At 40.4% G+C, this 25440-nt stretch overlaps 1 protein-coding gene and 1 long non-coding RNA gene across 5 annotated transcripts in view; one reads left to right on the top strand and one right to left on the bottom strand.

The window, feature by feature from the left end:
- LOC146988769 (uncharacterized) overlaps positions 1-25440 on the top strand; it is a 133565-nt gene that overhangs the window by 10789 nt on the left and 97336 nt on the right. The gene's annotated exons all lie outside the window — the stretch shown is intronic.
- The window catches only part of LOC146988770 (PEX5-related protein-like), a 107084-nt gene that overhangs the window by 14578 nt on the left and 67066 nt on the right, over positions 1-25440 (bottom strand). For 3 of the 4 annotated variants that reach the window (XM_085774434.1, XM_085774433.1, XM_085774436.1), the window contains 7 exons: positions 20780-20989; positions 19478-19601; positions 19051-19144; positions 18029-18058; positions 14590-14685; positions 3380-3496; positions 1391-1534 (listed from right to left, as the gene is read on the bottom strand). In XM_085774434.1, the coding sequence (XP_085630560.1) occupies positions 1391-1534; positions 3380-3496; positions 14590-14685; positions 18029-18058; positions 19051-19144; positions 19478-19601; positions 20780-20989 (815 nt within the window). The remainder of the gene's footprint in view (positions 1-1390; positions 1535-3379; positions 3497-14589; positions 14686-18028; positions 18059-19050; positions 19145-19477; positions 19602-20779; positions 20990-25440) is intronic. The other variant, XM_085774435.1, reaches the window with a different exon arrangement.

Here is a 25440-nt window from a genome sequence, read left to right as displayed (position 1 = left end):
TTACAACTGCTCATTTATATAGAGCTGAATGATCAGTCCATCAACGAAAAGGGCTATTTTTTTATAATTGACTTATTGTCATTTACACAGTGTAAAAATGGTTGGGTTTTGGACTGCTAGAATGAAGCAAGATGCTGAAGATGCTACCTTGGGATAGACACCCACTATTTTTGGACATGAGTTGTACTGGAGGTCTATTAGAAGACAGTTAGTATGCAAAGCTTATCTGATTGGAGTTGCAACTAATGATTAGTGTTCTCAGTTAATTGCTTTGTTGTTTAATCTATAAAATGTCAGAAATCGACAGAAGAATATTTCCCAAAGCCCAGGATCATGTCTTAAAATAATTTTGTCTGATCAACAGTACAGGACTTGGAGATACAGGGCAGTGGACACTGGAGAATCTGTAAATGCTTATGCTTGAAACATCACTCAAATGTTAGCTGATCATGAAAACAGTCGATCCCCCCATCAGAAAAGCAAATTGAAAGTACCCGTGATTTGCATGGGAGGGCACAAAATGATGTAACTAACCCAAAATCCAAAATGTGATTATGAAATCAACCCCTTTTGTATTTTGTGCCTGTAAGGGCACACTTAATAACCTGTTCCAAAGCTAATCTCTATAGATGTTTCTTTGTTCCACTCTATGAAATGAGGGGCGAAAATTATTTCTGAATGATTCAGAGGTCTTCACAGTGGGGCAATAAGCCACTAAGCGCCCAAGGAGGAATTTTGGAATCGTATTAGTTCCATACACCGTGGGATAATCCTCTCCTCGGAATAACTGGCACATTTCTGTATATTCCAGGGGAATCCGAAAGTACTTTGTATGAAGGCTTTGCTCTTTCAGCCTGCAAAGAGGTCACTTCTTTTGAAATGGGAAGAATACAAAAAGGAGAAGAAACCTGCGGAATGAGCTATTTCTCGGCTCACTGGGCAAATGAAAATTCTCATCAAGAGCATGAGCAAGTCAAGTATTTTTGCTACAGTAAACAGCTCATCTAACGAATACAGAAAAAAGAAATAATATTTGCCCTTTACAGGCAATCGGTGTCCAGCCTGTGGGTGCTACCTGCTAAATCTGCTTCACACAGCCTGTGGTCAGCGAGGCATTTCCTTCTCTCTAGCTTATCTCAACATGTGGTGGAGTAAGTGGACTTGGATGTCGCCACAAGTTTGTGCTGAAACCATACCGCTCCAGTCTGGTTGACCGGTGCTGGATTGCAGTTTTATTGGCCGTCTGAGCTGTAAATGCGTGTACTGTAACACTCTTTCCCTTTTGAAAATACACCCACAGCTGTAAATGCAAGTGTCCCCACAGCTACTGGTTGAAAAGGGGGAAAAACACAATGTAAGTGTGAGCATGTGTGTACTAAATTGAATTCACCTCTGAATCGTGAGGGTCCTGCAAGACGGCTCCTTCCAGCAAAAGCACAGCGTTTGGCAAGTCTCCCTCTCGGGACTTCTTTAGTCCTTCTTCAAATGCATTTGGCAGGTCCTTATAAGGATTATCTGTGTGGAAGTAGTAACCCTGTCAGCGAAAAAAAAACAAAAACAAACAAACAAAAAAAAAAAAACAGGGACAGTGGCAATGTCAGTTTCTCTCTTCAGCATTCAAATGCAAACCAGGGCAACTGTCCTGTGCAGTTGTATGTTTAAGCAACGCTCCAGCAGCAGGAATCGATCTTTTCTGCTTCACATCAAACCTGAGGCTCAGCTCCCCGGGGTTGTCTGTTCTCTTTAAATGTTAAACTTTGCATTTTCAAACTGTGATTACCCTGGTGTGTTGTTGCCTGCTTCTGAGCTTGATGACTTTGAAACAGCTTTTTCTTTAAGAACTGGTTCAACACCGGGATCAATGGAGAAGCCTGATCTTGTACGGTTTCCTTATATAAGCAGGGCAGCAGATGGGTGAAGTATACAGCTCAGCCATATGCTTTCTGTCCTCTGAAACCTGCAAACGTTCCTTTATATCCTTAAAGATAATGCTATGTTGTATCACATACACATACTATAACATCCAATGTAACGTGTGTCATATCATTCAACTACATTTATTATGAAATGCCAATAGGACAGCAGGTCTGTGTTTTCATGGACATACTGTAGCATATTTCTGACGTTGCCTCACTGTATATTTTATATGGATGTTCAAATAGTCAAATCTAACAACTGTCTGCATTTAAAGCAATAACTGAGCATCTTGAAATATGGTCATTCACATCCTTGCTGTAATTTACTCTGAGAGGAATCATATGACTCATGTTTGTGGGTTAATCATGAAGCTAGTCAAGAGACAAATAGCTGAAGTTATCTTAGCTAGTTGTTTCTAAAGTTATAAAAAACCTTCAACACTTCTAAAGCCCAACAGTGAACTCATTATATCACATAAGTTTGATCTGTACACAAACAGAAATATAAAAATGACAAAATCTGGTTTTATACAAAGTTGCATGAGTTACAATTCCCTAGCAGCCTCATTGTGACAACAAGACTACAAAAACTTGTCATTTTTACGTTTCTGTTTTCTTACAGATAAGACGAAAGAGATGTAACTTGTTATGTGCTGACATTTAGAGATGTTGGTAGGTGGATTTTTAGGTCCTGCTGCTGTGGTACATTATACTGTATATTGGAAATTGTGTCACAATCATGTATATAGTTGTGCACTGAAACTTTTGATGTCAAACTTTTATGCAAAGTGTCAAGTCAAATATCATATCAAACTAGGGATGTCACGATTACTAGTTTTCACAATTAATCGCGGTATTAAACGCCACAATTAATTGATCGTAAAGATTCCTAAATACCGTCACTTTCTGAAAAAGACTATGTTGGAACCGTATCGGCAGATGTGGCGCCAAAATAAAGGTAAATGCTCAGAAACTGGTCCATTTATCTGAAGTAAGACTGAATTGGTAGGTATTTAAATGTTAGTGTGTCATTTGTATTGTAAAAAAAAAAGATTAAAATAAACTTAAACATTTGGTATAGATGACAATTAATGACTTAAATATATCAAGCACTTCCCCCGGGGGATCAATAACTGGTCCTATATAAGAGATTAGTAATGCCATTATATTTTGAGTATATTTGATTTTACACATTCATAGTGTTGTGGCATTTATTGATGCATAATAATCGTGATAATCGTAACACCGTGATTATTTCTCTGACAATAATCGTACCAAGAAAATCTATAATCGTGACATCCCTATATCAAACACACTGTATATCAGGGTTTTTAACTAATCCTACAGTCTAGATAGACATGCATTATTTATGCTACGTAGGCTGCCAGTATCTATAGCTCTCCGTCAGTGTCATCAAGAGACATTTCTCCGCATGCTGATTGTAAAGTCTTAATGATAGTGACCTTCTCATGTGGTGAGACAGTGGAGGGAATCTGCGACTGCTCGTTCTCCGTCAGCCAGTTCCGCCGAGCGAGCTCTTCCCACTCCGCCTGCATCTTATCCCAGAACTCGGTATCTGACTACAGACGTCACGGAGGGAGAGAGAGAGAGAGAGGCACACACAGTGGGAGGAGAGGGGATGGATAGATTGGAGAAGGGGGGAGAAGGAGGGGAGTGGTGAGAGGGCGGGAATGAGCGATTAGTGCATAGTAGAACAACAGCCCTTGTAATTTCCCATCATCCCATTGCTGGAAATGTCACGTATGTCAGGTTCACTGACCGGCTGTAATATATGGACCCCCACACTATTGATGACTCACCACATTTGCAAACCAAGGCAGAGCTTAGAGGAACAATTCACACTTCAAATGCTAATAACTGTGCAGCAAAAATCAAAACACAAGATAATAACTTGTTATTACTTTGAAATTGATGAGCAGATCTTTTAAATGAGCAATTGTATTTGAAATAAAATAGAAGAAGTTTAAATCTGTACTGTTTGTAAGCATAGGCAGAAAATGACCTTTGTTTTACAAATGCACAGTGCGCATAATTACCTGGATGTCAATACTATTTAATCACGTGTGAATAGACTTCTCATTTATGTGGTCAAGAAATGCTGTATTGTATTTTTAAGCATCTGTTCACTTGACATTTGAACTGTTATTTTCTGGCATTTCAATTTGCTGACTAAATCCTCAAAGATCACTGTGGATGTATAATCATTGAAATACGCCCGTCCACCACCAGCGACTTCTCATTTTCTGTCAGGAGTACAGTCGCTCTGACTGCTCAACGAGGTACAACTTAAGAAAACACTCGACAAAGTCAGGAAACATCTTAATCAATTGGCGGCACACGTTCGTCTGCATTGAGTAACAAGCGTGCAGCCAGATTCATAACTTTTTCACATTGCATCACATCACACTTTTGGCAAATAATGCACAGTCGTCAACAGTCCTGACAGTGTCTGACGAAAGCCTCTGTGCTGCTCCAAAGTATCCAGAAGTATTGGAATTCTGGGTAAAACTAGACATGTTTTAGATCAGAAGTCACTTCAAATGCTGCACTATGCACTCATTGATCCGTACTTATCTTACTGTGTTGAGGTATGGGGAAACACATATAAAAGCACTTTACAAAAGATTTGCATTTTACAAAAAAGAGTCATAAGGATGGTTCATCATGCTGGGTACCTTGATCATACAAATCCGTTGTTTTTAAAATCGGGTATTTTAAGATTTGAGGACCTAGTCAAATTCAAAACAGGTCAGATTTTGTTTAAAGCCCGGAATAGGTTGCTACCAATAAACATCCAAAAAATGTTTATGGTCAGAGAAAGCATATATGATTTAAGAGGGAACTGTAACTTTAAACAATCTACCATCCATTCTACCCTGAAAAGTTTTAACATCTATTTTTGTGGTGTTAAAATGTGGAATAGACTAGATGAGGATATAAAAATGTGCAATAACTTAAAACAATTTAAAAGTAAGTACAAACATACACTCTTGGACAGCTATAAAGAACTGGACAGATAATTTTACTCTTTTTATTTATAATCATGGTCTTATTTCATATTAAAGCAATATGTTTTTAATCTTCTGAATTGTATGGAACTACAGATGTACTGTATATGACATGAATCACAATGTAAGGGGGGGGGCTGAACTTGATCAGCTTTGCTTCCTTCAGCCCCTTCTCAAACTTGCACAGTGTCATTATTGTTTTGTTTCTTGTTACATAGATTGTTTGTCTTTTGATGTGCTTGTTTGAGACAAATAAAAATCAAATCAAACTCTTTTAATAACAATAAAATGTTTAGATAATGAGTTTACCTCATTTCATAACTGCTTTGTTTTAAACTTTAGTGTCAGGTTAGCTCTAAGTAAGGGTGGTGTGTGTGTGTGTGTGTGTGTGTGTGTGTGTGTGTGTGTGTGTGTGTGTGTGTGTGTGTGTGTGTGTGTGTGTGTGTGTGTGTGTGTGTCATCTGTAAAACGTATCAGGTTATGCAGAGATGAAGCCCTGGAGTCACATGAATGGTTTCACCTATTTATCTTTTGCCCCAGTGATCACAGTGGAGGTGCTTGTTTTACATTCATTCATGCAAATGAGACGTACTCAGTGTTTAGTCAATGATACTCTGCTTAACCTCTTACTTAAACCAAATGAATATATCCGTTTTCTCTTTGCATATTTTTCAATTAGCACTATAAACCATGTGGGACGTTGGGCATTAATCTACTGCACTAGATCTTTTTTATGCTCAGATACAACAAGTTTTTTGTTTTGACGCAGATTCAGTATTTCCAGTCTGATGAGACTCGAGCTGTAAAGTCTTTTTGAAAGAGATGCTAAAAAACCTGTTCTGCCATGGTTTTTCCATCTGAGAAGCACGGCTAAAATTAGATCCATCATGAGTTTCAGTGATACAGAGAGGATTATAGGTGCCTTTCTCTTTGCTCGTTTTGACTATTGCAACACACTGTTTAACTGCCTGCACCTAAAGGAGTTGGAACAGCTTTAGTGTGTTCAAAAAGCTGCATCAAGGGACTTGCATCTAAACTTGCGACTGAAATGTGAAACAGGACTGCACAGTATCTCTCCTGTTTTAAGCATGTCTGAGAAATTTGGATGTTCTGAAATGGAAAGTATTGGTAATCAGTTAGATCACAATTTGTGCATGAACAAGCAGTTGGATGGATCTTGATGTTGGTCCCTAAAGGCTGTACTCATTTTGGTGATCTCCTGACTTTTCATCTAGTGCTAACATAAGGTCAACATTTTGCCCTTGGTGCAAATTTAAAAAAAAAAAAAGATGTTAGTGTGACTTTTAGTATGTTGGATGCAGCTGTACTTTTAGTATGGTAACACCAGCTTGATAACATCAGCGTGGCTATGGGCTATGAACAAAATACATGAAAACAGTACTGCGGCATGAGTTTCAGTCCATCATACTTTTCAACCGCCATGACAGCAGATGCTTGTTTATTGTCAGGCAGCAGTTACAAATTCTTTTAACAATGTAGCCCATCAAATTCAAGCTTGTTTTTCCTTTTACTGATTTGTTTCAGTGCTACAAAAGAGATGATTATTATGACTGTGATGATATGGACATGTGCATCTGCTGCAGTGCGATTCTGTAATAGTCCAGAGTGGGATGTTTGCTGAGTTATCTCTGTATGGAGTTTGAGTTTGGTCTTGGATTTACAGCTGCATGATGTATTGAGAAATTCAGCATATTCTGTCCTCGACTCTGCCTAGTGCCCTGTGGTGTTAAAAATGTACACACGGTTCTTCCTGAGCAGTGCACTGCATTTGCTCCTGTTGTACAGCAGCAATATCACAGATTCAGTTCACGTCACCCCTGTTTTTATCGTAACAGTTGCATCTGTCCAGTTTTTTTTTTTTCCAGTTGAATCCATGATTCTTGGCTGTCTTCCTGTTGCCTGCAGAGCAAACTGGAGATAATCATGTCAAACAGAGCAGAACAGCCACCTGTGACTATACTCTTTAGCCAGAAACTCCTGAGTACATGACAGCACTACAGTAAGCATGATGGGCCCTATGTCTACTGTATGTAGGCTATAGTGTCGCTGCTGCAGGGTCATAAAGATCTACTGTAAGAGTGTGTGTGTGTGTGTGTGTGTGTCTGTGTGTGTGTGTGTGTGTCTGTTTGTGTCAAATGGATTCTCATCTTCACATAGAGTCTCTGTGTGATTGACATGGAGGCCAGAGTGTGGCCCCTGATGGTGAGAGATGGCAGATAATTGCAGGCTGCAGACTCTCTCAGACAAATTGCCTGAAGGTGAGTCTCCACTATTGGCTGTGTCAGGAAGTGCACTATTAGATCTCCTGGGGTTGTGGAAAATATATGGATGGTGATGGTGGTGAGGCTGGAAAATCCATAGTTGTCAAAAGAATTTGGGGTAATTTGAGTTGTTAAAGTATAGAACCGGGGCCAGTTCTCTGCTGGGACCCTATAGTTCATCCGGTATCTGTTTATGTCAGTACTTAATTACCGTATGTGTTTGTATGTCCTCTTCCTATTAAGATAATCTGTGACATCATTTCAAAGATGTTTATGTTTTATAAATGAAGCAGAGTACAGGAAGAATATTGTTTTTCAAGTAAACGGCATATAAGTATTAAGTAAATTAAAATGGAAAACTGCAACTAAACTACAACAACTTCAAACTTGTATTACTGTCAGTTCAATACTTGAGTTTAACTGCACAATACTTGAGTAAATCTACATGGTTAGTTGCAACATTTGTTTATAATGGCTGTGTGTGTCTACAAAGTTATAGCTCCGGCTGCTTACACACAGTTTACAACAAGTATACAACAGTTTTTGTGCTCCTTTTTAATAGACACTGCTTTTTATTTGTTGTTATTTCTCACCATGCTGAGGGCCTGTTTTTGCACTATGACCTTATTTGTCATCTTTTAATTTGTGTGTTATAGACAGTTGAGTTGTTTGTGCTGTGCCTGTCCCTTAGCTGCACCACAGGTGACAACACATTTCTCAGAGGTAAAATAGAGTAAATGTACAGGGCAAGTTTTTAATTTGCAAGCAACATAGTCATATTTCTTTATAACGCCGTGAAGGGCGTTTTTCAACACTGGCATTGGCAGTTTAATTATGTGGAACAAGACAAAGATACAGCGAGGTAATTTATATCCCGTGTATCAGTGGAGCGAACCCGTAGCTGTGACTCTAATTTCAGCAGCTCTGATGAAGTGTTACGTGAAATGGATTGAATCCAGAGAGCTTCGTGCCGCCAAACGTGTCACTGCCTCTTGGAAATGAACGGGGCTGTTGGAGGTGAGATTGGGGGGGGATTCATTAGTTACTCCATGAATACATTATTGACAAAGTGGATGATCACAGCAACGCCTACATATGTCACACATACCCGTGGCTGTTGGTGTCACTCTACTCAGAAAAAAACTACTCATAATTTGCTCCTAGAATCCAATTAGTGTTTCTTAGTCAGCTGAACTGCAGTTATTTATGTACAGTACAGTGAAAATCAATACTCTGGAAGGTAATGTGTAGAACTTGATAGTTCATGCTAGGTCAGCTCACATAGCAACTGATGCTCCTAAAAAACAAAGACAAAGGAAGCTACAATATTTCCTTAGTCTTGGTTTAACAGTGATGGTGAAGTGATGATGAAAAGTGTCCTTATTGGGGAAAACAAAGCCACTATCAGTTTTTCTGTCTCTGAAGCCAATATCACCGCTTAAAATGTACTGTACATTTAACCTTAACAAAGAATTGATAATAATTGACAGCACAGAAAATCTGTTTGTCGCCAGATCAATAAGAAGCACATATTCACTTGTTGGAATGCAAGCTAACAATATTTAGATGGACTCAAAGCTTTATCCTGTGTTTTATTCTATGTACATATAGCACAATTACAGACCACAACCATGTCATGATATATGATGAACAAATGATTTCCTGTTTTGAAAATCTGTAGAGCACTTTGCACATGAATGAAAGTATAAATGGAAATGTAGGTGTATGGGTTCTGATGCATTTGGCAACCATTGGCAATGGGTTATTTCAGGCACAAAAAAGTGACTAATTTCTTATGATCCTCTTACTCAGTGTTGCAGCTGCTGGAATAATTATTGGTTTTGCCCCATAAATGCATCCAGCTTTTCTTTGTTGAACCGGTAAATTGTTAGGGATGTTTGAATTTGCGTCAATTTGTTGCTATGTGAAGATTTTAACCCCCTAAAATGTTACATACAGTAAACTGCGAAACCATATTTTATTTAAATGTTCTCAGAAAAAATGTATGATCGATTGACTGATTGAGATTTTGGGCTGTATGAACTCAAGTGACATGGCATTGAACATCAAACACGACTCTTTATTTGCGTGAGCTCTGGACTCCAGCCTTACTGTATCTGTTTATGTCAATTGTGAGTTGTGTTAACTTGAGATGCAGTGTTTGGAGGAAACCGAGCACATGAATAGGGGTTACTTATCCACTTTACCCAGGGGACTAACATTACAAAAAGTCTCATTATTTACCAGTGACACAGAGCGACCTCCAAAAAAAAGGCTCCATCATCTCCACAGCACGGCTGGCCTGGCCTTTTGATGTTAATGAGCCTACCGCTGCTCTGCTGTGTGGGCCAAGTCCTTGGTCAGTGAGACAAAAATAGGAAGCTGGAGTCCTGATAATGTCACTCAGAGAAGAATAACATACATTTTAGTGGACGACTGCTACAAATGCGTTTTGGCAGGCAATGAAATCACCTGCTACTGTATATGGCTATTTGAGATAACACACAGAGCAGCTGTGGCCAGGCAGGACATCACTGCGTGCAGGTGATAACTGCAGTGTAGTTGCATTAATAACATGCTTAATGCTCTGATGTGTTTTTGCTTGTAATTGATTGCGTTACGTAAATGAAAAGGGCTCACCTGTAGCAAACCTGTCTCTCTTATTTTTAAGGAAACATTGTTTTTGTGGATTGCAGATGTTTTTGCCGGTCTTTTCTTGTATAATTGGCAAGACTTTGACACCAGTGACTGGAGTTAGTGTCTTATGTCCTGCCTGTGAAATATTGCTCTGAATTAGGAAATGTAAGTAGGCTACATTAATTATACTCAAAACACTCAAACATTCTGATGCACTGTAGGCTCAATGTTTGATTGTTTTATGACAATCTATTTTATGACAGTCTGATGCTCTGTAGCAAGTGGAAAGATTGTGGGAGGACCAGTGTGAATGGTTTGCTGGTGTAGTGTTCACCCGTTACTGTAACTGTTGATTACAGACTTACTGGAGGGCAGCCAGTAAGAGACGGGAGAGGAGGTTCAAAGCTAGAACTTTGTGGTCAACCTTTATCATTGTCCACACACAACACATTAGTGATTACTAAAGTGCAATAATGAGCAATTTGTAATTAATATTACTTATGCATGTTACACTGAATACAATACTGTGAATGGCACCTTTCTCTTTATGACTGGGATGAGGCGGTATGCCAGTGGGCGGGGACAATCTGCCAGGTGTACAGTAGATAACCATGGTAACAGCGGTGATAATAATCAACAAAAACCTGATGAAATGAATGACGGAAGGAAAAAGTTGACCCATTTTCAACAAACACTCGCTGTCTTGCTTGGTCACCAATGACCTATATTGAATATAATATATAGGATAGTAGAGAGAGAGACAGGAAATGGGAGGCGCGAGATTCGAACCGGGGTCGTCTGCTGACTATAGCCTCAACACATGGGGCTGGTGCTCTACCAACTGAGCTAAACAACGCCCCAGCTTTTTGAATATTTAAAGAAGCCTTAGTTCAGACTGTGTGATGACAAAGTGCGTGGGAATAGTAGATGTAAGCTGTGTTGGTTCATTCTCCCTGCTCTCATATTGTTTTCACCTGTGTCAGGCAGCTAATTTAAACACATAGGGCCGGATTTACTAAGGTCCCAGATAACGGGCGCTAAATTGTTTGCACCCGCTAAAATATTGCGTGTTTGGTTAGTGCACGCAGGTGTTCTACAGGTGATCTACTAAGAGTAACCCGCTAAATGAAAACACGTGCAAACCACAATATGTAAATGAGGGTTTTGTGTGTAGTAATCGTTTCCGCCATGGAGAGACTGGACAGAGAGCTGGATGGACGAAGGGACAGAATGACATTTGATCCGATGCATACAATGACAGTACGTGTGTTCATCTCTCTCGCGCTCTGTTTAGATAAATAAACACAAATCGCTACAGGGCCCAACTCGTCATATAGTGACGAACAGGCAGCAGCTGCAGCGACAATCACGCACCTATAAAATGTGTGTGTGTGCCGCCCATGATCCAGTGGATTAATAGAGAGCTCAGGTGGGACACACGGATCTAAACGCTCTGACCACTGACCAGAGGGATCAAAGACGGGTGAAGGCAGCGGTGACCTGTCTCAGTCCGGGACCGGGACTGAGAGACGGAGCTGAGCAGCCAGGTACTGGAGAGGGAGGAGAGGAAAGGAGAGGAGAGGAAAAGAGAGGAGCGCACTGGACAGACGTGCGCCTTGCGTAACGGCGCGTAAAAGACTTTTAACACGGCTGAAAAACTGTTACAGAATTACCCAGACGTGAGGAAATGCAGAGATGAAAGATCATGGGGCTCTGACAGGTATCAAATCAATAAACGCATACGTTTTGGCAAAGTTGTATCAGTTAGTACATGGTTTTCAGACGTGGTAAATAAAGACGCAAAAACAGCCACCGCAATCTCTTCCTGGTTTGGTAAATCACATTGCACGCGCTAAATAAATCAATTTGCATCTACTCCTCCCAGTATTTTGCACGTTCTGGCTGAAACGCCCATATTTACATATTCATCAAGGCAAACACGCTAAATGGATTGCACATGCTATTTTGCCCATTTGAGAGACGCAATCCTCGGTGCGTCCGGTTAGTAGATCAGGTTCGTGTGACGTCGGTGTGTTTGCGCGTGCAATCACGTTTGCACACATTTTAATACACGCAAACCTTTAGTAAATCCGGCCCATAGCCTTCAACTTTACTGCACACAACCCGCTAAGCACCAGCAGCACACGGACACAGTAAGTTAGAGAAGTTTTCCAAACTTAATGTTGTAGGAGATACAGTTGCCTGCAGGTTAGTTGGTTGTGGCCTTGTGCAATGAAATGTTGCAGCTCCACTGGAAAAGTCTGCTGTTGAGTGGTCCGCTTGAGGGCACACTGATGGAAGTCGTTGAGGGAGGTGAAAGCATTTGCTCATTGACTTTCTCCATCCACATTTGCCAAGCACATGTGTGGATTAAAACCACTGACCTTTCTGTCACCTCTTTAACTTCTAGGCAGCTGCACTGTCTCTGTCTCTCGCTAAATCATGAATGGAATGAGAGGCCACACCGTCGCCTTCAGCTTGTCTTTATCACCGCCGTGGGAATACATTCTCATGCCCCACAGTCAAAACTCAGTTCCCTCAAGTAACAATTTCCCCTCTAGCTGTTCCACTGGTTCGCTAATAAACGTATTACACTGTCATCAGCTCAGTAATTGATGGTGCCCTCATGTGACATGGGCTGTCACTAAGCTATTCAGAAAATATCACTCTATCAGACTCCTTGTAAATGAATTCAAAGCTGAGCGCCCTCTCATGTGTTGCTACCATTTTATGTGCCTTATTTTTAAGGTTTTATGTGTTTTATGTGTAAAATCATAAAACCTACAGATTCTCATCAGTGTGAGCTTTGTAAAAATGGATTATATTTCAGAGCCTAATTCCTTGTCTGCTGCCTCCGAGGATCCTATTTTTTTTTTTTACATTAATTGGATGAATTGGCAGAAAGGGGATGTGCAAATGTAATGTTCTCTCTGCCATCTGAGCCACCGCTACCTCCATGTCTTTATAAGTATGAAAGAGCATGCATATGCACAGCTACTTCAATGGGAGTTATCTGATTGTGGGCTTTGATATCGGCGGTTGAAGCCGAAATGGCCGACCACTTGCATCAGGGCTCCTCTAGAGTGGAGGCCAGCACTCAGGCTGCTCGATCGAAGCTGCGAGATACTGTTACCAATCGATGCGCCATGCTCAGAGGCGTCCAGGAGCATCTCATCACTTACCTGCCCTCCAGCTGACGTATGTGTACACAAAATATGTGGTTCTTTGGGAGGACGCAGCTCACGGGTTATACAAGATGTGACGTCATTATACTAAGTTTGGGAGGGATCCCCAAGCGGGTTGGTCCACTCCTCTGCAGCTGCTCCTCTCACTTTCTCACCATCTTTCTGTCCCTGCTCTATTATTTATTGGCCATTACACATAGTTCAGTGTGCAACAGTCCACTGTAGGCCTCAGTAAAGCTGAAGTTCACTAATAGTGCAGGGTTCACTCCCATTTCCAAGGAAGGGACATATCCTTTTAATGCTAGACTGGTTTTATTCAAAGTAAAAAAAAAAAAAAATGTGTCTGTTATATTAACTCCTGTCCAATACAGAAACTCTGCTTTTAAGTCACGCAGGTAGCTGCTGTTGGGCTAGCGTGATATAACTTTTTCAAAAATATCTTCAGCTGAGAGAGAGCCTGCGAAGGCACCAAACCCTGTCGCAAAAAAGAGAAAAGCAACTCACCCAAGTTTGGATGGAGTGAACCATGAAAGATGAGGAAAATGCTTTGAACTTCAAACACACGATTGCTCTTCCTCAGACATGGAGGAGGTTTTCACCTCATCTGTGTCATCACAAGCCTGATGTCACATGAACCTGAGGCAAGCTTGACAACTCAACTCATGCATCATGTCCATACACAGTCCCATATGATGACCTAAGCCATATCTAATTACTGTAACGTCACCATCCCCTGTGATATCTGATACAGTATGTCTGGCAGTAAAATGACCGACCTATTTACCTTCCTATTGTTAGCCAGCTCAGAGCCGTGCATATTTTTCTGGGTCAAACACCCTGTGAACTTGAGTATGTGAATTTAGCTTAGACTATTAAACTGTCAGCTCGCACCACAGGCGAACCCATTGTGGGAAGCACAATAGTGATCATTTGACAGAGAGATAAAAAGAAGGACTGAGGGAGTCAAATGTAAATCAGCTTCACAGGGCTCCAGGTATATTTCAATTGCAGGAGCGATTATGAGGTTTTCATGGGCAATGATGGTGGGAATGTGATATTGAAGAAAGTTTTCTTGGCTTAGAGTTCAGAGAATTGTCACTTTATTGCATCTCTATTTAAATATGTCTTCAAAGATTATTTCTTTCCATCATTTTCTCATAAAGTACAGGGCAAGTGGCAGAGTTGGAGATGCACTGGTTTCTCTTCAGGCAAATATGCAATTTACCGATAAAGTTGAGGGTAAAATAAATGCCACCAATTTCTTTCTGTGAATTTTTCACGACAAACATATAGAAATGTATACTTTGCTTGGTGCTTGGTGCTTTGCCTTTAGCGAATGGGGAAGTTAATCTGAAAAACATTGATAAACAGGCTTGGACCCTGGTCATATGTTGTAAGCAGCATGTCCTGTCCTCTAAAAACTCAGAGGTTGTGCTGTTTGGTCTTTCCCGTTAAGTCTTATTAAAAGTCAGTGGCAGTGAACATGGCTCTTTGTTGACAGAAGATAGATGTGAGGTGTACCAAGCAGCAGTCCGCTTACCTCCACAGCAGCCTTGGCTCGCTCAAACTCCTCCTCCAGGGACTGGTGTCTGGACAGGAGGGCGCTGCCCCACCGCTGCTCCTTCGATAGACGAGCCTGTCACCAACACACACATGCACGCACACATACATGCACGTTTCATAATATATACATTTATGCACATAAAACAATCAGACACTCAGTGCACATCACAAACACTCACGCTCACACAGACACACACACACACACAACATATCACACATACATACGCGATCAGCCAGAGGAAGAGACAGGCAGGGAGAGTGTGCAGGGTCAGCCGTCTCTGCTTTCCCAGGGACAAGTAAATATCCCTGCCTCGACAAAGCCTCTGACATGCTTAGGAAGGCCAGCAGAATCACTACAGTCAGCATCCCCCCCCCCCACAGCCGCCCCTTCCTCCTCTCTGTTACAAACTTGAATATGAAACCTCGCTTTGCTGTGAAAATGAAATCGACCAATTACACGCACATGGTTTTTGCATCATGCGAGTGCGGTGTGGCTTACATTTAACTGCGAGGGGTGAATGATTTTGAGATGCCCTTCCATGCTCACATGTGATACGGTTCTACATTTACTGTAAACAGCAGTGACTGTACGTATCCCGGGGATAACGAATCTATTACAGAGACCGAGGAAGCGTCTGCTCTGTGTGTGCTGACTCAGTGGCTTCCCTCAGGTCAGCCGGTACCTGTAACAATTCCCGTCTCTTCAGTCTGCCACTATGGAAGATTAATTGAGGTTACTTAATGTCAGTGATAATTGACTCAGAAGTAATTGCCTCATTCATTTATTGTAGATAACCACATTTTTTATTTACAAGAACAAAATGCATGCAGTGTTAATAGAAAGTCTCTGCTGTGTGAAGAAACCACAGTATGCTGTGGCAGGGTTGTTAAAAGAAAAATCCACCCTAAACACAACACTTTTTTAATTTTTTTTTTATTTACAAAAGGCTTATTGAGTGTTTTATTGCTTCCTGGTCTTTCTTGATTTATTAGTTTCTTCTCGTTCCAGCAGAACTATATGGAGGACCAGTGATGCCACAGAACAAATAATAAACCATTTGCTTAGTTTGATATTGGAATAACAATCAGGAATGAGTTTTTTTATTAGGAATTTATAAATTAATAATTAATCATCATTGCCATGTTAAAAGCCCTCAGGTTAGCTCTCCTACCAGTCAGTGAGCTCGTTATATTCCATGGCCAGTTGGGATTGTTTGGCCTGGTTGGTACCAGCACTGAAGACCTTGAGTGTCATGGAGAGGCTAAACAGAAATCCATTTAATAGGAAAATACAAAGCAGCTGGAAGGCAAACCAAGGCAGCTTTATTTGTGCAGCTAATTTCATATACAAGGGCAATTAAAAGTAGAAAAAGGTAATGGAAAATGGCGAGGGAATCCAGATATTCTCATTAAAGTGCTTTTTCAAATATATTCTTTAAATAAATGGTTTACTTGATGAGTGTACCATACTATTTCTTTTAAAGATAAGAATTTTCTAGATGGATTTATCATTCATTGATCAATTCCTATTTAAGTGCTTATTTAAATATTAGGGATGCACGATAGTTATCAGTCCGATAATTATCGGCCCGATATCAGGAAATGATGACGTCATTTCGATAAATCCGATATCATAAACTTATCGGCCCGATAAGATTTAGTATATTTTTTGTCAGCACTGCGTATGGGTCTCTTTTTTTTTTTTTTTACCAAGCGCTCTCACTCAGAGCGCTCTGCTCTACTCCTACAGGAGACCTGCGGCCTGCAGTGAGTGCTGCGTTCAAGTGACCTCCCTATAATCGGAAAAACAACTTTCTGACTGAAATCAGAATAGTCCCTCATTTCAGAAAACAACTCGTCAACTCGGCCATAATTTTGGTTGTTGCCGACTTGACTTGATTTATCCCAATTACCCTTATTTATTACACATAAACCATAGAAATATGAACATAAAAAGGTCTGAAGAACGGCTCGCAAAACGGGAACAGGGAACTTCCGTCAACACGTGAACGCAGCACAACGTGCGTACTGGGTTTGTAAACACAGAACATGACGCCGCTAATGTGGGATGGTAATAAAGAAGACAGTTCGCTGAATATCTGTAATAAATGTTCCGAGGAAGCTCCACGAGGAGGGAAAAATAGCGCGAGCAAACCTGGTCAGTCACCTGAAATGAAATGTTATCGTGCATCCCTATTAAATATTAAGGCTGTCAACGTTAACGCGTAACGCAAATCAATTTTAACGGCCTCAATTTCTTTTATCGTGCGATTAACGCCGGCGACACACCGGACGGGGAAGTGCCGCGAGTAGCTGCGTGGAGCCAGTTTCATTTCGGCGCCCGTGTTAATTGTGTCGTTCACACCAGACATGTAAATGGAAAACATAACAGTATCTTAGCTATGATTGGCTGTTAAGAGGAAGAGTTTATTGAATTGATGATTTGATGCCAGAAAACAATTTGATATACATCTTCATTAGTTCCATTCACAGCTGAAAACAAAGACGTGAACCTTCAGAAGAAGTGGACCTTTTTAGATGAAATGAATTTACCGTGCCACATATTGTGCACAAGGTCAAGAAGGAACTTCACTGTTCATCTAATAATCAATGCCTCATCACTCCAAAAAGTACAGGGCATGCCAAGCCTTTTATGTTTTGATTTCACACAATCATCTGAGGGTGGATTTTTCCTTGAGGCTCAAAATTTTAAGCCACATCTTGTGTTTTGTAATTGTGTTTATATCGCATGCAACACAAGTGTCCTGTATTTCCATGCTTATTTTTATTTTTGGTTTGTTTTGTGTGTGTGTGTGTGTGTGTGTGTGTGTGTGTGTGTGTGTGTGTGTGTGTGTGTGTGTGTGTTTGTGTGTGTGATACCAGCCAAGTAGGAAACTAAGATCACTCTTTACCGCATCCCTGTCAGCGAGCTACTATGTAACTCCTGAGCGAAACAACATAAGTGTGTTTGTTTGCCAATAACTTACCTCCATCTTGGGTAGCTATCTTTAATCCTAAATCTATTATTTATCAGAGAGCTGAAAAGGTGATGTATGCTTAGCTGGCTTTGTGAGATCAACACTAATGGGCTCAGAGTAAGGCTGCTGAATAATTCATAGGCTATTAATCTAATAATGGCGTCTGGAAACAAGACCCCTTATGCAGACCTACACAGAGACATCAACTCAGGAGGAAAGCGCTTGACATTTGGACCTCGTAGCACCACAAAGAAACAATCTCAAGACCAGCAGTAGCTATGTTGATTTCCTCTAAGGTGCTGTTTTGGCTAAAAATACAGTCAACCTGTTTTTGGTCTTTTTCTTAAAGTCAAATTTTGAGATGCTGTGATGCTGCTTTCCCGGTGCAAATGTAAAAGTCTTTCAATAGTATATGAAAGGATGCATAGGGAGGCTTACATGTCTTCCACTAATATACTGCCTGTTGAGCTGAAATGGAAGAATTGTAGGTGTTAGGACAAAATGATGGGTAAACAATCACACAACAGGGTCAGGGCTTTCCCTATAGTTGGCTCATGTGTAGCACCTAATAATTTTTTACAAAAGCCAAAGCAGAATTAGTGTCTTTAAAAAAATAAAAAAAAGACAACTTCAGAGGATACCTTACTGGCCCATATAAAATATATTTATCTGGAAATAAGGTTTGTAAAAGTAGGTGTTAGCTTGTACTGCTCAAAGCACAGCACAATTGTAAATGTATCTTTTTGGGAATGGGTCGAGTATGTGTAACAAGCGTTTTGCAACATTGCTAGGCTAACAAACATTTTCAAGTCCATTGAGAAGTAGTCAGCTTCAACCTGCATGAGGTTGATAGCATCCTCCCAACCTCTTTACTGCAGAATTAAACCAGGGAGAAAATCTGTCAAACAGCCCAGAAATTACAGCTGTCACAGATGATGACTTTATAAAGGCAGTTTGAGAAATGCCAGCTTCTGAAAACTGCCAGAGAAAATGGTTAAGTGAGAGAGGAATCAACTTGGTACAGATACTAAATCAGCTGGCTAGTGACTACATCCATAGAGAAAGTGACCTGCCTGCAGACATCCGACTGAAAAGGAATTTTGGGGGGTTGCCAAGCGCTGTTACATTGTCAGTGTTACATTGGCTATGAGAAAATAATTGCAGTACAAATCTATGCACTGCCTTGTTTTACCAGTGTGTGCCAAAGCCTTCCAGAAAGCTAGGGAAAACCCTGAGGGTGGCTTATTAGATACAAACTTTAAAATTAGAGCTACATTATCATGCATTAGCATGCAGTTGCTAAATACTGTACACACATTAAAATATTGATTCATGAAAGTATTATGTAGGGTCAACCATCAGTGAGAACAATATGTTTGATAAGTTTGATGCTTTCTCTTTTCAAGAGTAACAAACAATAATGTTGGTTATTGCCTGCTACTGTCAATCTGAGCACTTACTTGAGATGCTAGGGCAGACTCTGGCTCGACTTTGGTATTTGCTTCCAAGGAGTTCTTATTCAATGGCTCTAATTGGGTTTTACAATCTATGGACCTAAAGGAAAAGACAGAAATGTGTGTAAGTGATACAAATGCATTGCACTCAGATTGGTACAGATAGAACACTATACAGATGCATTTCACATTTACCGTACAAGCGTGATTATTATTCTTTGAAATCAATGCAACCGTTGCAGATTTTGTACTTTTGCATTGCAATATCTCCACATGTCCACCTTTGATTGTGGTTATGGCAAAAAAACAATCAATAACATACGTAATGCAGATATGTTTGTTGTAATTAAAGACGGCGTTGTCCCTGTGGGCAGTGAGCTGATGTAAAATGGCAATATGCTGCTGATGCCTGATTAGGATATACTGTACCTACCATAGAAACTCGTTAGATGAATTTTTAGATGAACGTCGTCTCTCCATTTTCCATTTTCTGTTGCCATTCCTCTCAGGGTTGGGGTTCAACTCTTCCCATTTATCCAATGGTGAACCAATGGTCACTGGTGACAGTAACAAAATAATAATAAATCATAAATTAATAACAGACTAAATTGAATCATGTTCATACTGTATATTGTGCATCAAAAACATTGCCCTGCTTGATCAAAAGAGTCGCATCTCAATCTAAAACTAACCAAAGTCTAAAACTGAAGTGAAATATCAACCAACCTGAGAACAGGCAGTTGTGAGTAATGCTACAAAGTAATCTGAGTACTCGTTGTAACGAGAAATATGACTCCATGAGTCAAGTAATCCGTAACTTTGTTATGATTTTAAATAAGTAATCCGTTACTTTAAGGAAGAGCGAATCCCCACTGTGTACTGCACCTGTCTGTGTGACTGTGTGTTTGTGTAGCCCTGGTGGCAGAGAGGGCAGTGTTTACATCGTGGTAGTAGGTACTTGCATTATTTTGAATTTGCTGGTGAAAAGGACAAGAACATGATGTCATTCAGGACTTCTCAGTACATTTTAAGGAGGGTTTACGTACGTATGTCCTGTGGTCAAATAAGCTGCAGCATGTGCGAGGCGTCGCAAAGGGCTTTTTATTTTTTGGTAAGGATGAGTATTCTACTGCATTGCTTTTATTTATAGGAAACGCAGGAACGTAACAAATATACTTTTAACTGACAGTAACTTTGCAATTTTAAAAGTTACTGTCCAACACAGCTGACAGCTGGACAAGTACTTTGTGAAAAAGACAAAAAAGCTCATTTCAGTTTTTGCTGTGTCATATTGCAAAAGTGCTGATTTAAAAGTAACTTGTTAAATTTTCCAATAGTTGGTAAACAAACCTTTAATCACTGTGTTTATGCTCTAATCTATCTGCCATGACGGAGGGTGTGCAAGACAGAAAATCAGTGCTGTGGGTGTCTAAACAAAACGAAAAAAAAACAAAAAAAAAAAACGTCTGTGCCCACATTTCTGACAGGAAAATAGGAAAACATTTACTTGTAAATGATGGTAGGGTTACAATCAATCTGACTGCCATGGATTATTCTGTAGTCCTTCTCACTTAGACTTCCAGTCCAGTGTAGTCTTACTCTGCATAATTAGTTCTCATTGAAGACTTTAACCCTTACAGTGGGCAGATACAATAGTAATTGGCGGTTTTCCCCCTATTGTCTTTTAGGGGACAAACTGGGATGGTTTCTGTGGTCTGTGGAAGTCCTCCTCTACCTGAGTCAAGTGAAGCCCTCTCTGGGGTCCTCATGCTTGGTCCCGTCTGTTCAACTTCCACTTGGATCAGCTCTGTCTCGTCCGTTTTCTTCCTGTGTGGGTTGTTCTTCTGTCCGTCACTCCGGGACGTTAGGGGACTCCTCTTGTCCTTACTGTTCCTCCTTTCACCAGGTTCAGTGAGATCCAGCAGGTCCAGTGTTGAAGAGAGAACTGGTAGGAGATAACACCAGGTTAGCACGCCTCCTTTCATAAATGTAGAGTGAGTTGTGTGTTATATACTGTATTTCTAAGCTCATATTTCTAATGCTTCAATGTGAAAAGGGTCTGAAGCAGGGGGAGTAAAGTTAACCTCAGTAGATATGTTCTTCAGTTCTTTGACAGTAGAAAAAGCCCTGTTTCACTGTACAAGATTGTCCACTCCACAGCCTGGTCTTGCAGATCTCTTCGAGCATCTATCATACTTAACTTCAGTAAGTTTGTCTTTGTGATAAAGTAGAAGAACAGGTTTCACTTCTTGTACTGCGTGAAGGTTTGATTTTGACGTACATGTTCTTTGACACGGTGAGTTGAGCTGTCAAGGCTGCTTAAGCTGTCACCAAATTGCCGCCTGGGTGGACATCTAAAAAAAACTGCAGCTGGTCTTTTCAGAGAATCCTGATACACTTCTGGCCACTGCTCAGTCTGATGAGAAAGAGGCAGCCCCTTGAGAAACTCCACTTTGGTCAATTAAGTAATTCAGTCTCAGGTTGGTAGACAAGCAAAGGACAGAGCCGGGCTCAACTTTTAGCTGTTGTCTGGTTGTTCATGGCTACAATGTTAAATGTAATGTTGAGATTTCTTTAAAAGAAGGAGAATTTAAATTAAAGACCTTAAAGCAGAAGTAAGCGATCCGGTCGTTTTGGCTAATGCTGCGTTCCAGGCAGGCTTTTGAAACCGTAAATTACAGCTTCAAGTCACGACTTACGACTTTGTAGCGTTCCAGGCAACCCACTCGTGTTTTTCCGACCTGTTTTACCTGTGAAAGTCACTATAACGGCCACTCGTAACTTCCGACCCGTGAACTCGTACCAGATCGAACTGGTACGACTTCATAGGTCGGAAAAACACGAGTTATGAGTTGCCTTGAACGCACCATAACGTCTTGTCAGCCGACGGAGTTAGCAGCCCCCGCCCTCGTCATGGATCTATTGGTCCTCGTCCCTACGTCACCACATTCATGCGCATCCCTTGGCTGCACACACAGAGAGGACTGCCCCTTCATGCCGTTCTCTCTCCTCATTGGATAAAAATTGTAGGATACGAGAAAAGTTTTCTCCTCGGCTCAGAGCAGAGCAGAGTGACTGACAGACCCGTGTTTCTGTCCAAACACTCTATGTAAGTGATTGCTGTCGGAAGATATAACTATTTAAGACTTATATTAACACAAAAATATCGCTTACTTCTGCTTTAAGTAATGGCAGAGTTTAAGCTTTTGTACTTAGTTTCTCAAAATGCTTTTGCAGCTTTTCTTGTGAATTATACTGCTTGCTCTTTCTTCTCAGAGCAGATTTTCATCCTCTGTTCACAGTACATGTTTTGTTCATATCTTGTCTATTAAATATTTTCTGTGTTCATAGTTTGATCTGTTGTGGTTTGAGTCCAGTCAGTATCATATTCTGCTGCTGGCTGTGCATTGCCAAGCATGTGCTGTTTTTTCAGGCAGCATCTTTTTCTGGATTTTTGGATTTTCTGGAAATAATATCAACAGTGCTGCATAAGTAGTGATGGTCATATGATAATACTTAATAATAATCATAATAATTATAATATCTATTATATCATTGACATGGATAATCTAAAAAATCTTCTGTGGATTGCAGTGATAAAGGAGTGTGTGTTGATCTTTGTCAGTGACACCTGATTTTTTTTTTTTTAAATGCGTCATTGTTAAACACAGCGAAACAAACACATTGGGAAGCAGCTAAGTTTAGGTAAGATAGGAGATCCTTGTAAAACAGTCATTTTATACATTAGTTATTTGGGGCCCCGCAAAGCTTCCTCGCTCTTTCCTGAGGCCCTCGACTGTGCCTTTTTGTGCAGTGCAAGCTCAAAACTACACGCATATGACTACATAATTGGTATGCCGCTGTTTCATGACAACCAACTGAGATCATTTGTTGACTGAAATCTCTGCATAATTAGAGAGTACTATGTTCGTTTCCCAGGCCTTGTGCTCTTTCAATGACAAGTACAATTACAAATCAAAGGAGACGTACACGTGAGGAAGTTGCCTGAAGAGTTCTCGGCATCAAAAAGAGAACGCAAGCTGCTCACGAAAAGGCAATGATGTCAAAACTGTTTTGACACCCTCGAGTCTACTTGAAATGATGAGACTGGGAAGACAATTGCACTTCAGCTGGATATTTTAACTACATGTTTCTGCAGACTGTATTTTTAATGGAAGATGAGTTGCCACATGGGGGCCGCTGGACTGATACTGAGCAACGTGACCACAAGGTTTTCAGCTTAATAACACAATGATGACTGAGAGAAAATATGAGACGGAGAGAGTGAGTGAATGACACAGCCTCTGAGAACTAGTGAGGTGTAGGGGAGAGTGGGGTAAGTTGAGCCACTTTTTGTATTCAGGATCACTACATCAAGACAATTATAGTTTTGTTGCTAACTAACACATCTGCATATATTTCAGGATGTTTTGCATCCCTACAAATTAACAGAATGAGTGTAAATATAACTGTTTTTAAAATATAGCATGTTCAAAAAAAGTGGTCTTGTGACTCATAGGAGTGGGGTAAATTGATCAACCCCCCCTTCTTTCCTTCCATCCATCTCCTACCTCCCCCTTTACTTAATATTTCATCTGTCCAGGCTGCAGGTGAACACAAACTGCAGGGACTTCCTGCTGAGCCACCAACTCACTGAGATTTGGGGAGTTTTGCGATTACATTGCATCTTGGGAAGAATCCCAGATATTTTTCTTTGAAAGTAAAGTTTGGCACACTGTAAACAACTTTTCCTGTTTATAGGAACATACTTACTGTAATCACAAACATACAGAATCTTGATTTAATCATTTGGACATATACAGCCAAAATACATTTATTAAGTGTCATAGGATAGGTGGCTCAACTTACCCCTGGCCAAATGGATCAACTTACCCCACAGCTACCTTAGCTTGGGTTTATTACTCCCACAGCTAAAATGGTGCAGTTTCATGCTAAGTTTACTACCTCATGTTGTAGCTCATAGATACCACAACCCATGTATAAAACAAATTTGCAATCATCTCTTTTGGTCTAAACACAATTCTCATGAAACTTATGATCGACAAAATTCACTCTCAAGAGTGAAAAATGATTTTTTGGTCATAAATGTTAAACCACTTTACTCACGTGGTTCTAATCTTCACAGACTCCATGAAATGATGCCTGCCTCCCAAATATTTGGTCACATGCTAACTTTTTCCTATAGTTTCCTAGAAACAAGGGGTGGGTCAACTTACCCACTGGCTCATCTTACCCCACTCTCCCCTACTGTGTAGCTTATGATGACATGGACATCCTTTAGATCTGCCATTCCTTGTTTGGCAAATGCTAAGTTTCATTAGGGAATAGACTGATCCTAAATCAGTCATGAGCAATCAGCTGTCAAGAGTTCAAAGGTGAGAACCATGTTGTCTTTACTGTATTCCTGTGAATATTGAACAGCTTGTTAGAGCGAAGTGCTGACAAAAGAGGGAAAAAAGACTTTTGAGTGTGGCTCTTGAGAAGAGGGGATTTCATTCAGTGAGGTGGGTGATGATGAGAACTGCCTCTGGAATAAATGAGTTTCAGCCCACACTCGTCAATGTCTTAGTGATGTTCCTGAGGTTAAGTTTATAAAATAATATTGATTTCCATTTCTTATGTAAATTGAAAAATGTAAAAAATACATGTACAGCTAGTGTGTTTCTAAACCCCCAATATCCATGAAACTAATTCATAATTTATGGTAAAGTTTTTTTAAATTCCATTAGCTGGCAAAAATAGTCATCAGCCTCAAAATTACAGTAACGCAGCATGCCAGAGAGAGCACAACATGGTGTAAATCTCATGTGGATCAGCATATTTAAGCATGTGATTATCATTAATTATTGATTTTCTTTCGCTGTCCAACTCAGTAACTGTAACTTCAGTTTTATTCAGTGGTTGATGCCCTGCCAGCCTGTAGTCACAATGTGAAAAGACTTACAAAACAACTACTATGATCCACTCGAACCTCCCTCAAAACATACTATACCTGAAATCTTTTCATATTTCTCAAAGTCCAAATTCTAGACTGAATTGGACTATTTAGAGGATTTCTAAATTGACTTGAGCAGTTATATGAGGCCTACGTCGCTGACAGCAGGAGCAGCAGGAGGCTTTAGGGAGACAGAAGGTCAAGAGCTTCACCACAACGTTCCTTCACACTGAACCCGGCTGAATCAGCACGGTCAGTGGCCAGTTTAGAGATGACACATGTCAGCTGCTCAGTCTGTTTGCAGCAAATCTTAATTCAAAAGATGGTTCAGCTCAGTGATCAAGGTGCCATCCATGTGGAAACCAAGATGCCATTTGGCAGCTGCTTAAGCCTGAACATTTAATTTCTCAACACGTACTTTGACCATGTTGATTTTCATT

The sequence above is a fragment of the Trachurus japonicus genome, chromosome 4, assembly GCF_045865225.1.
Source record: "Trachurus japonicus isolate A0001 chromosome 4, Traja_1.0".
In the NCBI taxonomy this organism is placed as follows: Eukaryota; Metazoa; Chordata; class Actinopteri; order Carangiformes; family Carangidae; genus Trachurus; species Trachurus japonicus.
The sequence above is the reverse complement of the archived record's forward strand: the minus strand, read 5'-3'. Positions and strand labels throughout refer to the sequence as shown.